General features: G+C 41.4%; 1 protein-coding gene across 1 annotated transcript in view; it reads left to right on the forward strand.

The window, feature by feature from the left end:
• Positions 1-4,354, forward strand: part of LOC146675448 (serine/threonine-protein phosphatase PP1-beta catalytic subunit) — a 30,268-nt gene extending 25,914 nt beyond the window's left edge. Inside the window, exon 8 of the mRNA XM_085400475.1 lies at positions 3,983-4,354. Coding sequence (XP_085256601.1) covers positions 3,983-4,087 — 105 coding nt within the window. The 3' untranslated portion in view covers positions 4,088-4,354. The remainder of the gene's footprint in view (positions 1-3,982) is intronic.
• Positions 4,355-15,191: the final 10,837 nt, after the last annotated feature.

The following is a 15,191-nucleotide window of genomic DNA, read 5'->3' on the forward strand; positions in this document are numbered from 1 at the left end:
TTAATGAAGCCTGTTTGATCTTCGGATATAACTGAGGGCAAAATATTTTCCAGCCTACGCGCCAAAACCTTGGCCAAAATTTTAGTATCAACATTTAATAGAGAGATTGGCCTAAAGGATGAGCATTCCACAGGATCCTTACCTTTCTTTGGGACAAGAGCAATACTTGCCTCGTAAAAGGATGGCGGAAGTCTACCACACTTCCATGAGTCGGAAAGGGTTAAATGTAGTTGAGGTAAAAGCAAGGGTGAGAATGCTTTGAAAAATTCTACAGGAAAGCCGTCAGGGCCAGGGGGTTTCCCAGGCTGCAATGAGGAGATGGCTGCGCTCAGCTCCTCTGGCGTGATGGGTTCATCCAATCTGTTTTTACTATCAGAGGAAAGCATAGGTACATTCAAAGTCTTTAGAAAGTTATCCATTAAAGTGTTTTCCTGCGGGAATTCGGAGGTGTAAAGTTGGGAGTAAAAAGCCCTAAACGTATCATTAATTTTGGAAGGGTCCGAAGTGATATTACCATTAGCCATTCTAATCTTCGTGATATGTTGTTTTGCCTGGAAGCCCCTTAACTGGCTGGCAAGCATCTTACCCGATTTATCGCTATGAATATAAAACAAACTCTTACTCTTCAGGAGCTGACGTTCAATTGAGTGCGTTGAGAGGAGCTCAAATTTAGTCTGAAGCTCCACGCGCTTATTGTATAGGTCTGGGCTTTTTACCTTAGCATAGAGCAGATCTATTTCTTTGATTCGGTTGACTAAATCGAGTCGTTCTATACAGGCCTTCTTCTTCATATTAGCAGTATAGGAAATAACCTGTCCCCTAAGAAAGGCTTTTAGCGTATCCCGAATTATTAAGCTAGAAGTTTCTCCTACGGTATTCGTTTTAAGAAACAAGTTTATTTGTTCTTTCATGAATTCCAGGAAGTTTACATCTGCCAGGAGAGTCGAATTAAAACGCCAGTGTCGTCTGGATTGAGGGATGTCTGGGAAACTCATTGATAGCACAACAGGGGAATGGTCTGATATCACTATGGTCTGGTATTCACAGGATCGGACCCATGGAGTCAGCTGCTTATGAATAAGAAAATAATCGATCCTAGAATAAGTGTGGTGTACCTGTGAGAAAAAAGAATACTCTCTTCTGTGGGGGTGTAGGCAGCGCCAAACATCAGAGACACCACAGTTAGATAAAAAGGATTGGATGAAAAGAGCAGATTTACTGACAGTGCAGGGATTCGGGGAGGATCGGTCTAACACAGGGTCCAGCCAACAGTTGAGGTCACCACCAAGTAGAAGAGAATATGAGCTCAGATCAGGCAACAACGAGAAAGCACGCTGGAAGAAAGCTACATTATCAATATTAGGGGCATATATGTTGGCCAACACAACTTTCGTATTACAGAGTTTACCCGAAACAAAAACGTACCGGCCACTCGTATCAGAAATTACATTATGTTCCTCAAAAGGAATATTTTGGTCAATTAGAATAGAAATGCCTCTGGCCTTAGCCTGAAAGGTGGAATGAAAGTGCTGCCCTGCCCATCGGGACATAAGACGAGAGTTATCCGAATCACGGAGATGTGTTTCTTGAAGAAAGACAACAGCTGCTTTAAACTGCTTTATGTGTGAGAGCACCTTCCTTCTTTTAATAGGGTGGTTTAAACCTTTGACATTCCAGCTTACAAAGTTCAAGCGACTACCCATAGTCCTGCACTGGAAATGTAAGAAAACAGGTGCAGCTGAAAACAGAGTACAAAAAAAAATGACAAGCAAGCGACTAAAACAGAGAGTAGAATGGTTCCCGGATCCCCCAACTTGACAAAACAACATAAAACCACCCCGGCTCTGAAGGATGTCTCCCCCCATTCCCCATCCACCCCCCCACCCACAAGACAGCTGCCAAGGAAAAAAGCAGCAAGCTCTCCAAAACACACATTGTGTACCCTCCAGAACAATAAACTCTTCCTGTCTAACACTAAGAACAGACTTTAGCTCTCATAACGATGATTAGAGTAAGCACAACACTCCTCTATGAGCAGTAGAAATTTGTTAAAGCAGTCACCATAGAACCACAACAGAACCAATGATCAACTTTGGGGACAATAGAAGCAATGAGATATGAATAGCCCCCCAGCTAGTAAATAGCAGAGAAGAAGGGGGGGGAAAAAAAAAGGAGGAGACGTCGGTAATGCCTGGATATGAACGAAAGTCCTTCCACATCCCAGGAGACTAAGATAGCCAGGACAATCTACTCACAGGGCTGACCCGCGGACAAACGTCAACACCAGATAAGCAGGCTCTCAGGGTGATTCGGCTGTAGCGGGTAGGCCGTCCAAGTACCTCCTCGCTTCATCGGCCGAATGAAGCCAGCGTCTTGCGCCGTCAGGAGACGTGATGCGAAGTCGTGCAGGATACAGCAGAGCGGGCTTGAGACCCCGTTTGTACAGCTCGGACATCACTTCCCGGTACTCCACTCGCTTGCTCAAAACTTCCGGGCAGTAATCCTCCACCACGCGGATCTGCCGACCATGGTATTCTAGTGTCCCTCCTCGCCGGGCCTCCCGGATAAGAAAGTCCTTTACCTGGTACCGATGAAGGCGTATAATTACGGGTCGCGGTCTCTGACCTGGGGCTGGCTTAGCGGCAGGTATACGGTGGGCCCTGTCGATCTCCGGGCGGGTCGGGAGCCTCTCCTTCCCGAAAATCTCGCAGAGCAAACCTGCAAAGAATTCTGTGGGATGCCCACCTTCAACGCCCTCCTCGAGTCCCAGGATACGCAGGTTCTGGCGCCTACTTCGGCTATCTAAGTCCGTAACTTTAGCCAGAAGTTTAGTGTTGGATTCGCTGAGATTGGAACAAACGTCCTCGAGATCTCTAACCCGCTGGCTTAAGTCGTCCGCTGCTAGCTCTAGAGATCCGAGCCGCTGGCCATGGTCTTCCACCGCAGAGCGGACTTCGTCAAACTTCGACTCCAGTAGACTAAAAGATGTTTTGAAGTCGCTGGCCAATGCCTCCCTATGCTGCTCCAGAAGGGAGGAGATGGCCGCCATGTTCAGCTTAGGTGCGTCGTCCTCCTTTTCTGCCGCTTTAGTGCGTTTCGAGGCCATGTTAGAACGAGGAAAAACCAATTTCGGAGACCGTAAAATAAAACGTACGCAGTTCAATAGTTTTGTTGTGAATTGGCTGGTTTAGGAGTGGAAAAGGTAAAAAAGTTAGCGGAGCAGTCTTCTCCTCTACCTGCTACATCCCCCTAGCGACCGGAAGTCCTTTCCTGTTAGTTTTTAAGTGTTCATGAGCGATAGTTATCCAGTTTACTTTTTTAAAATTTAGTTCTGATTTTTAGTCCAGTTCTTATATCTGACCATCTTCAGAGGAAGGTTTGTCTTTTGAGCCGTTTCAACACTGACCTTTGAATCATTCAAACAGCCAGCTTGAACTTGTAGGCACGTTGTCACTAACGGCCAAAAACACAAATTTGCTCCTATTTATTTTAGTTGAATCTATGAAAAATATTTGACAGTCGTAAAATATATATATATATATATATATATATATATATATATATATATATATATATATATATATATATATATATATATATATATATATATATATATATAAATAACTGTAACTTCGGTCGTTGCTGTGCTTTTTGGAAGTCGAATTTCCCAGAGGAACCCACCCGAGGGATTAATAAAGTTCTATCTTATCTTATCTTAAAACACGTGGCAGGATGTCCTTAAAGGAGCCTGGAGAAGTTTTCCTGAAAACTAAAGAAATTACAAGAAGCTTCAGGCTGTGTTGAACCATAAAGATGTTCATACAAATGTTGACTTTTTCATGTTTTTCATCTTGAAAAAATAGTTTTTCACGTTGATCATCGTTCATCTGGGACAATCTAAAAATCCTATAGTGTCGTGGTTAGCGCCATCACCTCACTGCAGGAAAGTTGAAGCTAACGCTGCTCTGTTTGCGTGTTGTAGATCCTGAAGCCGTCTGAGAAGAAGGCCAAGTATCAGTATGGAGGGATGAACTCCGGTCGACCCGTCACTCCTCCCCGCACAGCCCAACCTCCAAAGAAACGATGAAGCAGAGGCACGGAGACGTCAACCACCGTTTCGTGTTTCACCACACAGAATAAGTAAAGGCAACACTTGGCAGAAGAGGAGCGGATCAGTGCAACTCTTTTAAAAGACACACCCAAATCAGACTTTCATTTGCATCCTTATTTTTCATCCCCTGAACTGCTGTCACCCTTCTTCCTCCGTGCACCCCCCCAGCCCCCCTGCATCTGTGTAACATTTTTAAAACAAAGTGTTAAGAGAAATGAGAAAACAATACAAGGGGTCATTCTGCAGCATATCGGAGTGCTTTTTTTGTTTTTGTTTTGTCCGTGTTGTTTTTCTTCTCCTTTTTTTGAGAACAGAATGACTGCTAATTTAGTTTACCACATCTCCTTACCCCCCCTGCCTGTACAGACACAACAGGTATTAATGGCAACTGCTGGGTTTTCAATAAATAATACAGGGAAGAAATGTTTGCAGGCTCTGTGTGGTTCTTGAAGTCTAACCAGCTCACGAGAGAGCCCATTAAACTCTCAAAGGGACACAAACACCACAACAAGGGAGAGATCCTCAAATTTAATATATCGGTGAATTCAAAGTTACAGCGATAGTCTATCTCGTTGGCTTAGCCAGGCTAAGGCTAACTTTTAAACTGATCTGATAATGTCTCCTGCTAAACTGGTTCTTCTAACACAGATTGTTTATTTTTAAAGAACAATGAGCTCATTTTTCTGCAAGTAAAGGCTTCTCTCAAAAGTATGAGGAACCCAAGTTTGTCTGGTATGCCACTTCTTTATCTGAAAGTTGAATTGTTGCTCGTCCTGGACTATAAAACCTTTACAGAAATATAAATATGCCTTTATTTTATTTCAGCCGTTAAAGTCAGCTCAATCTGAACGTTATCCATGAAACAAAGAACTGGTTTGTTTGTTTCAACTATTTCAGCTGAGTAAGGCATTCTTTTAAAGCCACATGTTAAACTATACCACCGAGGCCCACAGATATAATCTGACCTGGGGCCCGTTCTTCGTACGTCGCTCACTACATCCAAGATCAAATGACACATCCAAGACCAAACCATCGCGCTAACCGTGAGCTCGCTAATCCGGTTCCCCGAACACACCTGTTGTTGACGATTAGTACAGCTGGACGCAGTAATGTGACATCACTGGGTGTCGTAAAAGGGGCTACGCATCGATAGTAGAAACATTGATCGGCAACCCGCTGATTGGTCGGCGAAAATGTCGAAGGGGCGCGCTCGGTATTTTCCGGCAGCAGAGCAAGAACTCTTGATTGAAGGATTTCAGGAGTTTCAGAGTTTAATTAAAACGCAAGGGAACACTGCAAAGGCTGCAAAAGCAAGGAGAGAGGGCTGGCAGAAAGTTGCTGACAAATTAAACTCGTAAGTAATTTAATAATAACAATAATAATGGTGTAAGAGCCAAAGTCAATGTTTATGTTTTTCCTTTTTGTTTTGGTGGCACAGGTGTATAGCTTTACCTGCGTCTCAGGTGATGGTATGTGGGTGTGGTCACAGTCTATTTACCCGAGGTCGGTGTTCGCAGCAGGTGTGTTGGGTGAGTGGTTTGTGGGCAAACTTTTCTGTTGACCGTCATTTTTTGGCACACCAGTTAATCCATGCGCTAGTTGTAAATTGATTGAAAGCGCAAATGTTTGTTTTTATTTTGTTCTTAAAATAAATGCGCAAAGTACAAGTACGACTCATTATGGATTATTGGAGGCGCGTCACAGGGACACAACCAACTCAGCCGGCCGCGGCTTTATCTACGGATGAAAGTCGCAACATTTAGTCAACAGAAAATCCTTGTCTTTTATTGCACGCATCAAAACAATGAAGAGGATTTTTGGATATACGTTTTGGAGTCACGGAGCTGTCAGATGAGTGGACGCAGTTCTCAAATGAGTAATTGGAAACGGCACCGTCACACTGGCATGGTGGAACGCAGCGCAACAGACACTTCAGAAGCGGTAGGACACGCGGATTCACTCTGTGTATTATTGGATGTTTTGAACACAGTTTGTGTCATCGCTTGTCCATTGGGGACATTGGTTTGATCTGCGTTGTGTGCGTGCGTGTGCTTGATTTGGCAAGCTGGAGGACGCTGCTCTGGTTTTGACAGCCTGTGACGCTGCTGCGCAATGGTTTACACGGAAGAAAAGTATTGGCTGTGATCTATCTGTGAAGCTGTGGAATATAATGTTGTTTTGATGCATGTGAAAAAGTGACGATGAGTGAAATAAAAGAAGCCGAACATGAACTGGAAGAAAAAAGATCTGCAAAACTGACGGCTAAAGCGCTTGCTTTTAAAATGGAAACTTTGCAGAAAGAGCGAAAAGCTCATGTTAACAAGATTAAAGGGTTAACTCGTGATATTAAAGAATTGATGAACAAGGATGACAATGCAAAAGCTGTGCTGCTTAACTTGGAAAAACTGAATGATTTGTATAAAAATGCCAAAGCAGTTCATGATGCATTCATTTTATTGATTCCTAAAGATGAACAAGATGCTCATATTGACTGGTTTGGACGCATCACAAAATGTAATGATGATTTTGTTGAAGATGTGAAACAGTGGCTTCTTGAAGCTGGAAGACCTTTTATGGAAAAAGACAATGAAGCTGAGAAAGTGCCTACTGCTGTTACTTTGGATGTGCCCGTTTCTGCTGAGCCTGTTTTATCAAAGGAGACGGTTTCTTCCACAAATGATAAAAATAACATCTTAACATCCCCAAAGCAGGTTAAAACAAATTCTGACATACAAGATGAAATACAGCCAGGTGACAGTGTTTCAAACGTAGGAAGCAAAAAGAGTAAAATCAGTTCTTCAAGCTCAAACTCCAGAGCATCAAGTACAACATCAGCACGAATAATAGCTGAAGCTGAAGCAGCTGCTCTGATGGTAAGGCAAAAAGTGCTTAAGGATAAACATGCCTTGGAGGAACATGAAGCACAGTTAAGGAGACAGCGGGAGCAAATGGAGCTGGAAACAAATATAGCTGCCACGGTTGCAAAAATGAAAGTACTGAGAGGCTCAAAAGGATCCAGTATTAAAAGTAAACTATCAAAAATATCAGATGGTATGGAGTCATATTTTGAAAAGGGACAGAAGGTAACTCAAGTGCTGAATACTAGTCCGGATACTCCTGTACATGAAAGGCAACATGTGCATATCTTTAAGGAGCATAATGTTGCAGACTCACAATCTCTCTTAACCACAGGCAGAGTTCCAATACAACCTCAGACTCTTTCTGAAGATCCCTTGACATATCACTCAGACATTAGAAATTCACGTGAAAATAAACATGTATCTTCTCAACTTTCTAGTCATGAAGAAGACTGTAACATCGTATCTGTCATGAGTAAGCAAAACGAACTCACTGCTTTATTAATCCAACAACATAGTCTTTCTTCATTGCCTAAAAAGGAGATCCCAGTTTTTGATGGAGATCCACTTCAGTACCAGACTTTTATTAAATCGTTTGAACATAACATTGAAAGCAGAAATAAAAACCCTGGAGATTGTCTTTATTATTTGGAACAACACACAAAGGGTCAACCAAGAGAACTTGTAAGAAGTTGCCTACACATGACTTCAGAAGCAGGATTCAGAAAGGCAAAGTCTTTATTACGGCAGCATTTTGGTAATGAACATAAACTTGCCACGGCTTACATGAGCAAAGCACTTGCTTGGTCTTCAATAAAAACAGAGGACATGAAAGCTCTTCAAGCTTACACAATATTCCTAAGAGGCTGTTGCAATGCTATGGAAGATCTCAGTTATATGCAGGAGCTTGACATGCCTGCCAACATGTTAGCTATAACAAAGAAACTTCCCTACAGGCAGAGAGATAAGTGGAGAACTGCAGTCTGTGATTTCCATGAGAAGTGTAATCGACAAGCTACATTTAAGGATCTTGTGGAGTTTTTAGAAAAACAAGTGAAGATCGCATCTGACCCAGTGTTTGGGGACATCAAGGATATCTGCACGACAAACAGAGACACAAGAAAACTTAAGTCTCAAACTCACACAAGATTCAAAGAAAGTTCTTTTGCTACCTCTGTGATGGCATCTGAAAAAGAAAATAACAAAGTTAAGGAAAAGGAAAGAACAACACAAATGAGGAGTTGCTTGTTTTGCAAAGGTGAACATACCTTAGAAAATTGTCAAGAGCTGGAAAGAAAAACGCAAAAAGACAAAATCACTTTTCTAAAAGAGAATGGAGTCTGTTTCGGATGTCTTTCTAAAGGTCACATTAGTAGAGACTGCAAAAAGCGCCTCAGGTGCAAGACGTGTGGTTTAAAGCATCCTCAAATGTTACACATCTATCAAAAGACAATGAGTAAAGAACAAGAATCAAAGGAACAAACTCAAAATCGTGCCATAGTCTCTATTCAGACCAGTGCTCTTACTGGGGCCGGTAAAGATGAATTCAAACTTTCAATTGTGCCTGTGAAAGTTAAGGCCAAGAAAGGAAATGTAACATTGTACACCTATGCATTTCTTGACCCAGGCAGCACTGCATCATTTTGTACAGTAAAGCTGATGAATAAGCTGAAAATTCATGGAAGAAGATCCAACATTCTGTTGAGAACTATGGGACAAAATAAAGTTGTTGAAACGGATATTATTGCAGATTTAGAAGTTGCTGGACTAGACGGAAACGAGTTTTGTGATCTTCCCATTCTTTATACTCAGTTCATTATGCCTGTCCATAAAGGAAACATTCCTCACCACAACGATATACTCCGGTGGCCATATTTGAAGTCTGTACATCTGCCAGAAATTGACTCTGAAATTGATTTGCTAATTGGCTCGAATGTGCCAAAGGCTCTGGAACCACTGGATGTCATTAGAAGTGTTGGAGATGGACCGTATGCTGTTAAAACTGTCCTTGGCTGGACAGTGAACGGACCTTTGGGTGAGACTCAAACTGAAGTTCACAATCAGCCACAGATAAGTGTCAATAGAGTTTCAGTGGTGAAACTTGAGCTGTGGAATCAGCAGTTTAAAACTGATTTTCCAGAGTGTGCCAGAGATGAGAAGGAACCTTCTAAGGAAGACCAACAGTTTTTGGATAAAGTTTCCAATACTGCTAAGATACATAATGGTCATTATTATATTGGACTCCCATTGAAAGACTTAAAGGTCTGCATGCCAGATAATAAAAGTGTTGCTGTACAACGCCTTCAGAATCTGAAGAAAAGACTTATGAAGAACTCTACTTTTCTGCAGGACTATAACAGCTTTATGTCAGATATGATCTCTGAAGGTTATGCAGAAAAGGTACCAGAAGACAACTTAGAACGGACGGATGGCAGGAAATGGTATTTGCCGCACCATGGTGTTCTGCATCGCAGAAGAAAACCCTTAGAGTGGTGTTTGACTGTGGAGCCAAGTATCAAGGAGTGTCGCTAAATAGCAAGCTCTTACAAGGTCCAGACTTGACCAGCACATTAATTGGAGTTCTGACAAGATTTCATAAAGAACCTGTTGTCATTGCTGCAGACATTAAGGCCATGTTTCACCAGGTTAAAATACCAGAGGAGGATCGAGATATGTTAAGATTCCTTTGGTGGCCCAACGGAGATTACACTCAAGCCATGGTTGAATATAGGATGACAGTACATGTGTTTGGAGCAACTTCATCTCCAAGTTGTGCAAATTTTGCACTAAGGAAATGTGCTGAAGATCATAAACAACAGTTTAGCCTTCAAGCCGTGGATGCAATGTTGAACAACTTTTACGTCGACGATTGTCTCGTCTCAGCAGCCACAGAAGAGGATGCGATCAATCTCTATCATGAACTCTGTGCCATATGCTTGAAAGGAGGCTTTCCACTGAACAAATGGATAAGTAACAGTCGTAACGTGTTGGCTGTAATACCTGAAAGTAACAGAGCAAACAAAATAAAGGATCTAGACTTGATCAGTGATGAATTTCCGGTGGAAAGAGTTTTGGGCGTTCAATGGTGTGTGGAATCTGACGTTTTCAAGTTCAGAATCACTCTAAGAGATCGACCTTTGACAAGACGTGGCATCCTTTCTGTAGTCAGCTCTGTTTATGACCCCCTAGGAATGTTGGCACCAGTAATCTTAACTGCTAAAAAGATTCTGCAAAATCTGTGTCGAAAAAAGATTGGATGGGATGATGCATTACCTGATGCAGTTATACAAGAATGGACTATTTGGATGCAAGAGCTCTACAAGCTGGAGGAGTTCAAGGTTGATCGTTGTTTTAAAACCAACAGTTTTGGAACTGTGAAAACTGCTCAGTTGCATCATTTCGCAGATGCATCTGAGGACAGCTATGGAACAGTGACTTATTTGTTACTAAAGAATGAACAAGACCAGGCACACTGTGCATTCATTATGGGAAAGGCACGTGTTGCTCCTTTAAAACCAGTTACAATCCCTCGAATGGAGTTAACTGCTGCCACCTTAGCAAGCAGAATGGATGTAATGTGGAAAAAGGAGCTGCAGATGGAACTGAAGGACTCAGTATTTTGGACTGACAGCACCTCTGTACTGAAATATATCAACAATAAAACAACAAGGTTCCGCACTTTCGTCGCCAACAGAGTTTCTGAGATTGTCAAAGTTTCAAATCCTCAACAATGGAGATATGTGGACACGGATAACAATCCAGCAGATTTGGCTTCTCGAGGTTTAACGGTACAATCCTTTTTGAAAAATAAACAAACTTGGCTCTCTGGACCTCCATTTCTTCTACTACCACAAGAGGAGTGGCCTCAGAATCCTGATGAAGTGAAACAACTCTCATCAAGCGATGCAGAAATTAAAACAACAGTGAATGCTGTTCAGACGTCACAAGAAATGGATCCGGTTTCTCACTTCATTCAGTATTTTTCATCCTGGACTCGGCTGAAGCGTGCAGTAGCATGGATTCTGAGAGTTAAAAAACTGCTTCTGCATTACAGTAGAAGAAAACTACAGATTAAACATGATCCTGAACAAAATCTTGAACTTCAAATGAAGAAACACTGTCTGGACACCAGCAGTCTCAAAGTTGAGGAGCTGATTAGCGCTGAAATGGCTATAATCTCCTTTTGTCAAAGGAAGCGGTTTGCTGATGAAATCTCCTGTTTAACAAAAGGATCGAATGTTAAGAGAACCAGTCACATTTATAAACTTACTCCCATCCTGGAAGAAGGTGTGTTGAGAGTTGGTGGACGACTCAGTAGAACTGCAATGCCAGAAGAGAGAAAACATCCTGTTATTCTGGCCAAGGACTTCCACATTTCTAACCTAATCCTTCAACATGTCCATGAAGCGGTGGGTCATGGAGGTCGTAACCACATGTTATCTAAACTGCGTCAAAAATACTGGATTTCAGGTGTCACAGTACCTATAAGAAAAATTGTGGCTAAATGCATTGTGTGTCGGCGCGTAAATGCCCCACCAGGACAACAACAAATGGCAGACCTGCCCCTACACAGAGTAACTCCTGATGAACCACCATTCACGTATGTTGGAGTGGACTATTTCGGACCGTTTCTAGTGAAACGTGGAAGGACTACTGTAAAATGCTATGGTGTGATATTCACATGTTTAGCGTCAAGAGCCATTCATATTGAAATGGCATCATCACTGGACACAGACTCTTTTATCAATGCCCTTCGTCGCTTTATTGCTAGACGTGGTCAAGTAAAAGAACTGCGATCTGACAACGGTACCAACTTTGTGGGATCCCATCGTGAGCTGAAGGAAATGATAGCAGATTGGAATCAATGTCGTATACACAATACCCTTCTTCAAAAGGGCATTAAATGGACTTTCCATCCCCCAGCTGGCTCACATCATGGAGGTGTATGGGAAAGACTTATAAGATCTGTGAGAAAGATTCTTAATTCCACCTTAAGTGTACAAAGTCTTGATGAAGAGAGCCTCAGGACTGTTTTATGTGAAGCTGAAGCTATTTTGAATGGTCGTCCTATTACAAAGGCTTCTACAGATCCAAATGACCTTGAAGCACTTACTCCAAACCACCTGTTGCTTCTTAAGACTGCACCATCATTACCACCAGGATGTTTTCAAAAAGATGACATATATGCTCGTCGCAGATGGAAACAAGTCCAATATATGTCAGATTTATTCTGGAAAAGGTGGATTAAAGAATATCTTCCACAACTGCAACAAAGACAGAAATGGTGCAACCCAAAACGAAACTTCATGCCAGGAGACATTGTGATCATTGTTGATGATTCCGCACCACGGAATTCCTGGATAACTGGAAAAATAGAAGAGACAATCCAGGACAAAAGGGGATTTGTTCGTCATCTTCGGATCAAGACAAAGACTGGATTCCTAAACAGACCTATAAAATAAAGTCTGTCTTTTGCAGGAAACAGAGACTATTTAACATATTGGACTGACTGGATAATCTTTAAGTGACCTACTCCTTTTATTTATGGGTTATTAACTTCACAGATGGTGAACCACAAGTAGTAGTACTGATGCATGTTGCACTAAAGGGCGATTGACATGTTTTATGAACAAGAAAATGACGTAAGACTTGATTATTTCGTAATTATTATTTAAAAGATAATAATTAGGGGCCGGTATTGTAAGAGCCAAAGTCAATGTTTATGTTTTTCCTTTTTGTTTTGGTGGCACAGGTGTATAGCTTTACCTGCGTCTCAGGTGATGGTATGTGGGTGTGGTCACAGTCTATTTACCTGAGGTCGGTGTTCGCAGCAGGTGTGTTGGGTGAGTGGTTTGTGGGCAAACTTTTCTGTTGACCGTCATTTTTTGGCACACCAGTTAATCCATGCGCTAGTTGTAAATTGATTGAAAGCGCAAATGTTTGTTTTTATTTTGTTCTTAAAATAAATGCGCAAAGTACAAGTACGACTCATTATGGATTATTGGAGGCGCATCACAGGGACACAACCAACTCAGCCGGCCGCGGCTTTATCTACGGATGAAAGTCGCAACAAATGGAGTGGGTTTATATAGCGCTTTTCAAGGCACCCAAAGCGCATGACAATACCACTATTCATTCACTTTATTATTTATTCATAGATTTATTATATTACACTATATTATCCAATATTATATTACATTATATTATATTGTTATATTATATCCCCTTTCACATTAGAGCCACAACAGGACCCACTAGAACATGGGAACAAGTAAAAGTGAAATATAAGAATATTCTACAGAATGGTAATATTTATCACTTATATTGCTTTTCGTCTCTTGGAAAGAGACCCTGAAATAATCTGTTTGTTTGTTCATAACAGCAACCAAGAAAAGGGCAGAGGAAAAAAAAGACAGGTGGTGGTCCTGCACCCCCTCGTCAACAAGTTGGTTAAGTAAATAATACCCTCACGGGAATATCGATATCTCTCAATGAGCACACTGTCGCGCTGAGCTAAAGGATCCTGTCTGTCCCGCAATATACGCTGAATTCTGAGGACTCTCCTTATCAATCTTGCACCTTCCGCAATGGGTGGCTCGCGTAAACGGACAGGACATGGCTGCGACAGACTTCCCAAATCCACCTTCGCTTTTATAGCCGTGGTCTCTCATCTTGATTACACGAAGTGATTTGCAATTACTACTCTGAAATATGAATTACATCTGTAATAATCACATACATGTAATAGAATGTTAATAGTTCATTTCCCTTTTTTAGGAAATGACCTGTATGTATCTGTGTGACATCAATAAAAGGATCAGGTGCTGCATTATCTTTAGTTACATTGATGTTATTTATTTATGGTGAAACAGTGGTGGAATATCGCTGTTGCTTTCGTATAAATGAAGCGGACATACCTGCGTGGCCGCGATCTAATCCTGTTTACATAAAGTAAACCTGCTCCCGAGCAGGTTTACGCTTACGGCTCTGTTGCTATGACAGCAAGTCCCGGATGAGCTTCGGGGAACCGAACGATCCAAGATCAGGCGAAATCGTCAACAATCAAATCCAGCTAACTTACTTAGCGAGGTACGAAGAACAGGCCCCTGCTCTACTTTAATCCTCAATCTGAAAGACTTGAGATGCTAAAATGTAAATAAAAAGATGACTTTTTTTCAAATCTCACAAACCCTTATTTTATTATTATAACAGAAACCGCATTGGACATGTTAGCATTGTGATCTGAGAAAATGAAGCATTTTAAGAAGAAGAATGCCTCCTTTTGAATTTAATGGCAGCAATATTATCTCAATCGTTTGGTTAGCTTACCGCTGTGTAGCATCCCTTTTTTATTCTGCATGTCTGGAAACATGTTGAAGACCAGCTGCTGGGCTTTTTGCCTCGGTGAGAGAAGATGGTGTTTCTGGATCATTTTTACACATGACTCCTTTGCATGACAGAGCTTTAACCTGCATTTGTGGGTGGAATCACTGAACACTGAAGCCCTGAGCCCACGCAGAGATTTCCCTGATGGAGTCAGGCCTGTTTTTAATGAATTGTTGTCTGTGGGCCAGAAGAGCAGACATCCAATATTGGTTTTTGACCTTGTTCCTTTTGATATTATGTTCTGTAGACGATATTCAGTCTTTAAAATTTTAGACTGAGGAATTTTATTCTAAAATTATTCCACAATTTGTATACATTTTGGTGAACGTCCCTGCCATCTTTACTTCTGAGAAGCTTTGGACTTTTTTTTTTTTTTTAACCGTTTAAGAGAAGCAATCATGTTACTTACATGTTCCCAAAGAAATTTTTGAACAGACAAAACACTTACCAGCCTTTTGTTGCCACTGTCTCCAAATTCATTTGTTTTGAAGTACTAATACCTCAAACTCAAAGTGAGCTTATATTTCGCTTAAAATGGGAAATTTTTCTCAGTTTAAACATTAAATATTTTCCACATTGTTGTAAATAAAATATGGGTTCAAACTTTGCAGATGGATGCCTTGTTTGTATTTATTTTTCCACGATGTTCCTCCTTTTGTTTGGATTGTAAACTTCATGCCTCACTTGGGTTAATTTTTATCATTTACTACAAAACGTTCCTCCTTTTTCTGCCATGTGTGATGTTTAACCAGAGGACTGGTCTTGAGTCCTCCCCCAGTAGACTCCAAATCCAAATAGAGTCAGAGAGGGTTTAACAGAGCACAGACAGATGTGCT

The sequence above is a fragment of the Rhamphochromis longiceps genome, linkage group LG3 (assembly GCF_057381845.1).
Source record: "Rhamphochromis longiceps isolate RC_006_pf linkage group LG3, R_longiceps_female_GT1.1, whole genome shotgun sequence".
NCBI lineage: Eukaryota > Metazoa > Chordata > Actinopteri > Cichliformes > Cichlidae > Rhamphochromis > Rhamphochromis longiceps.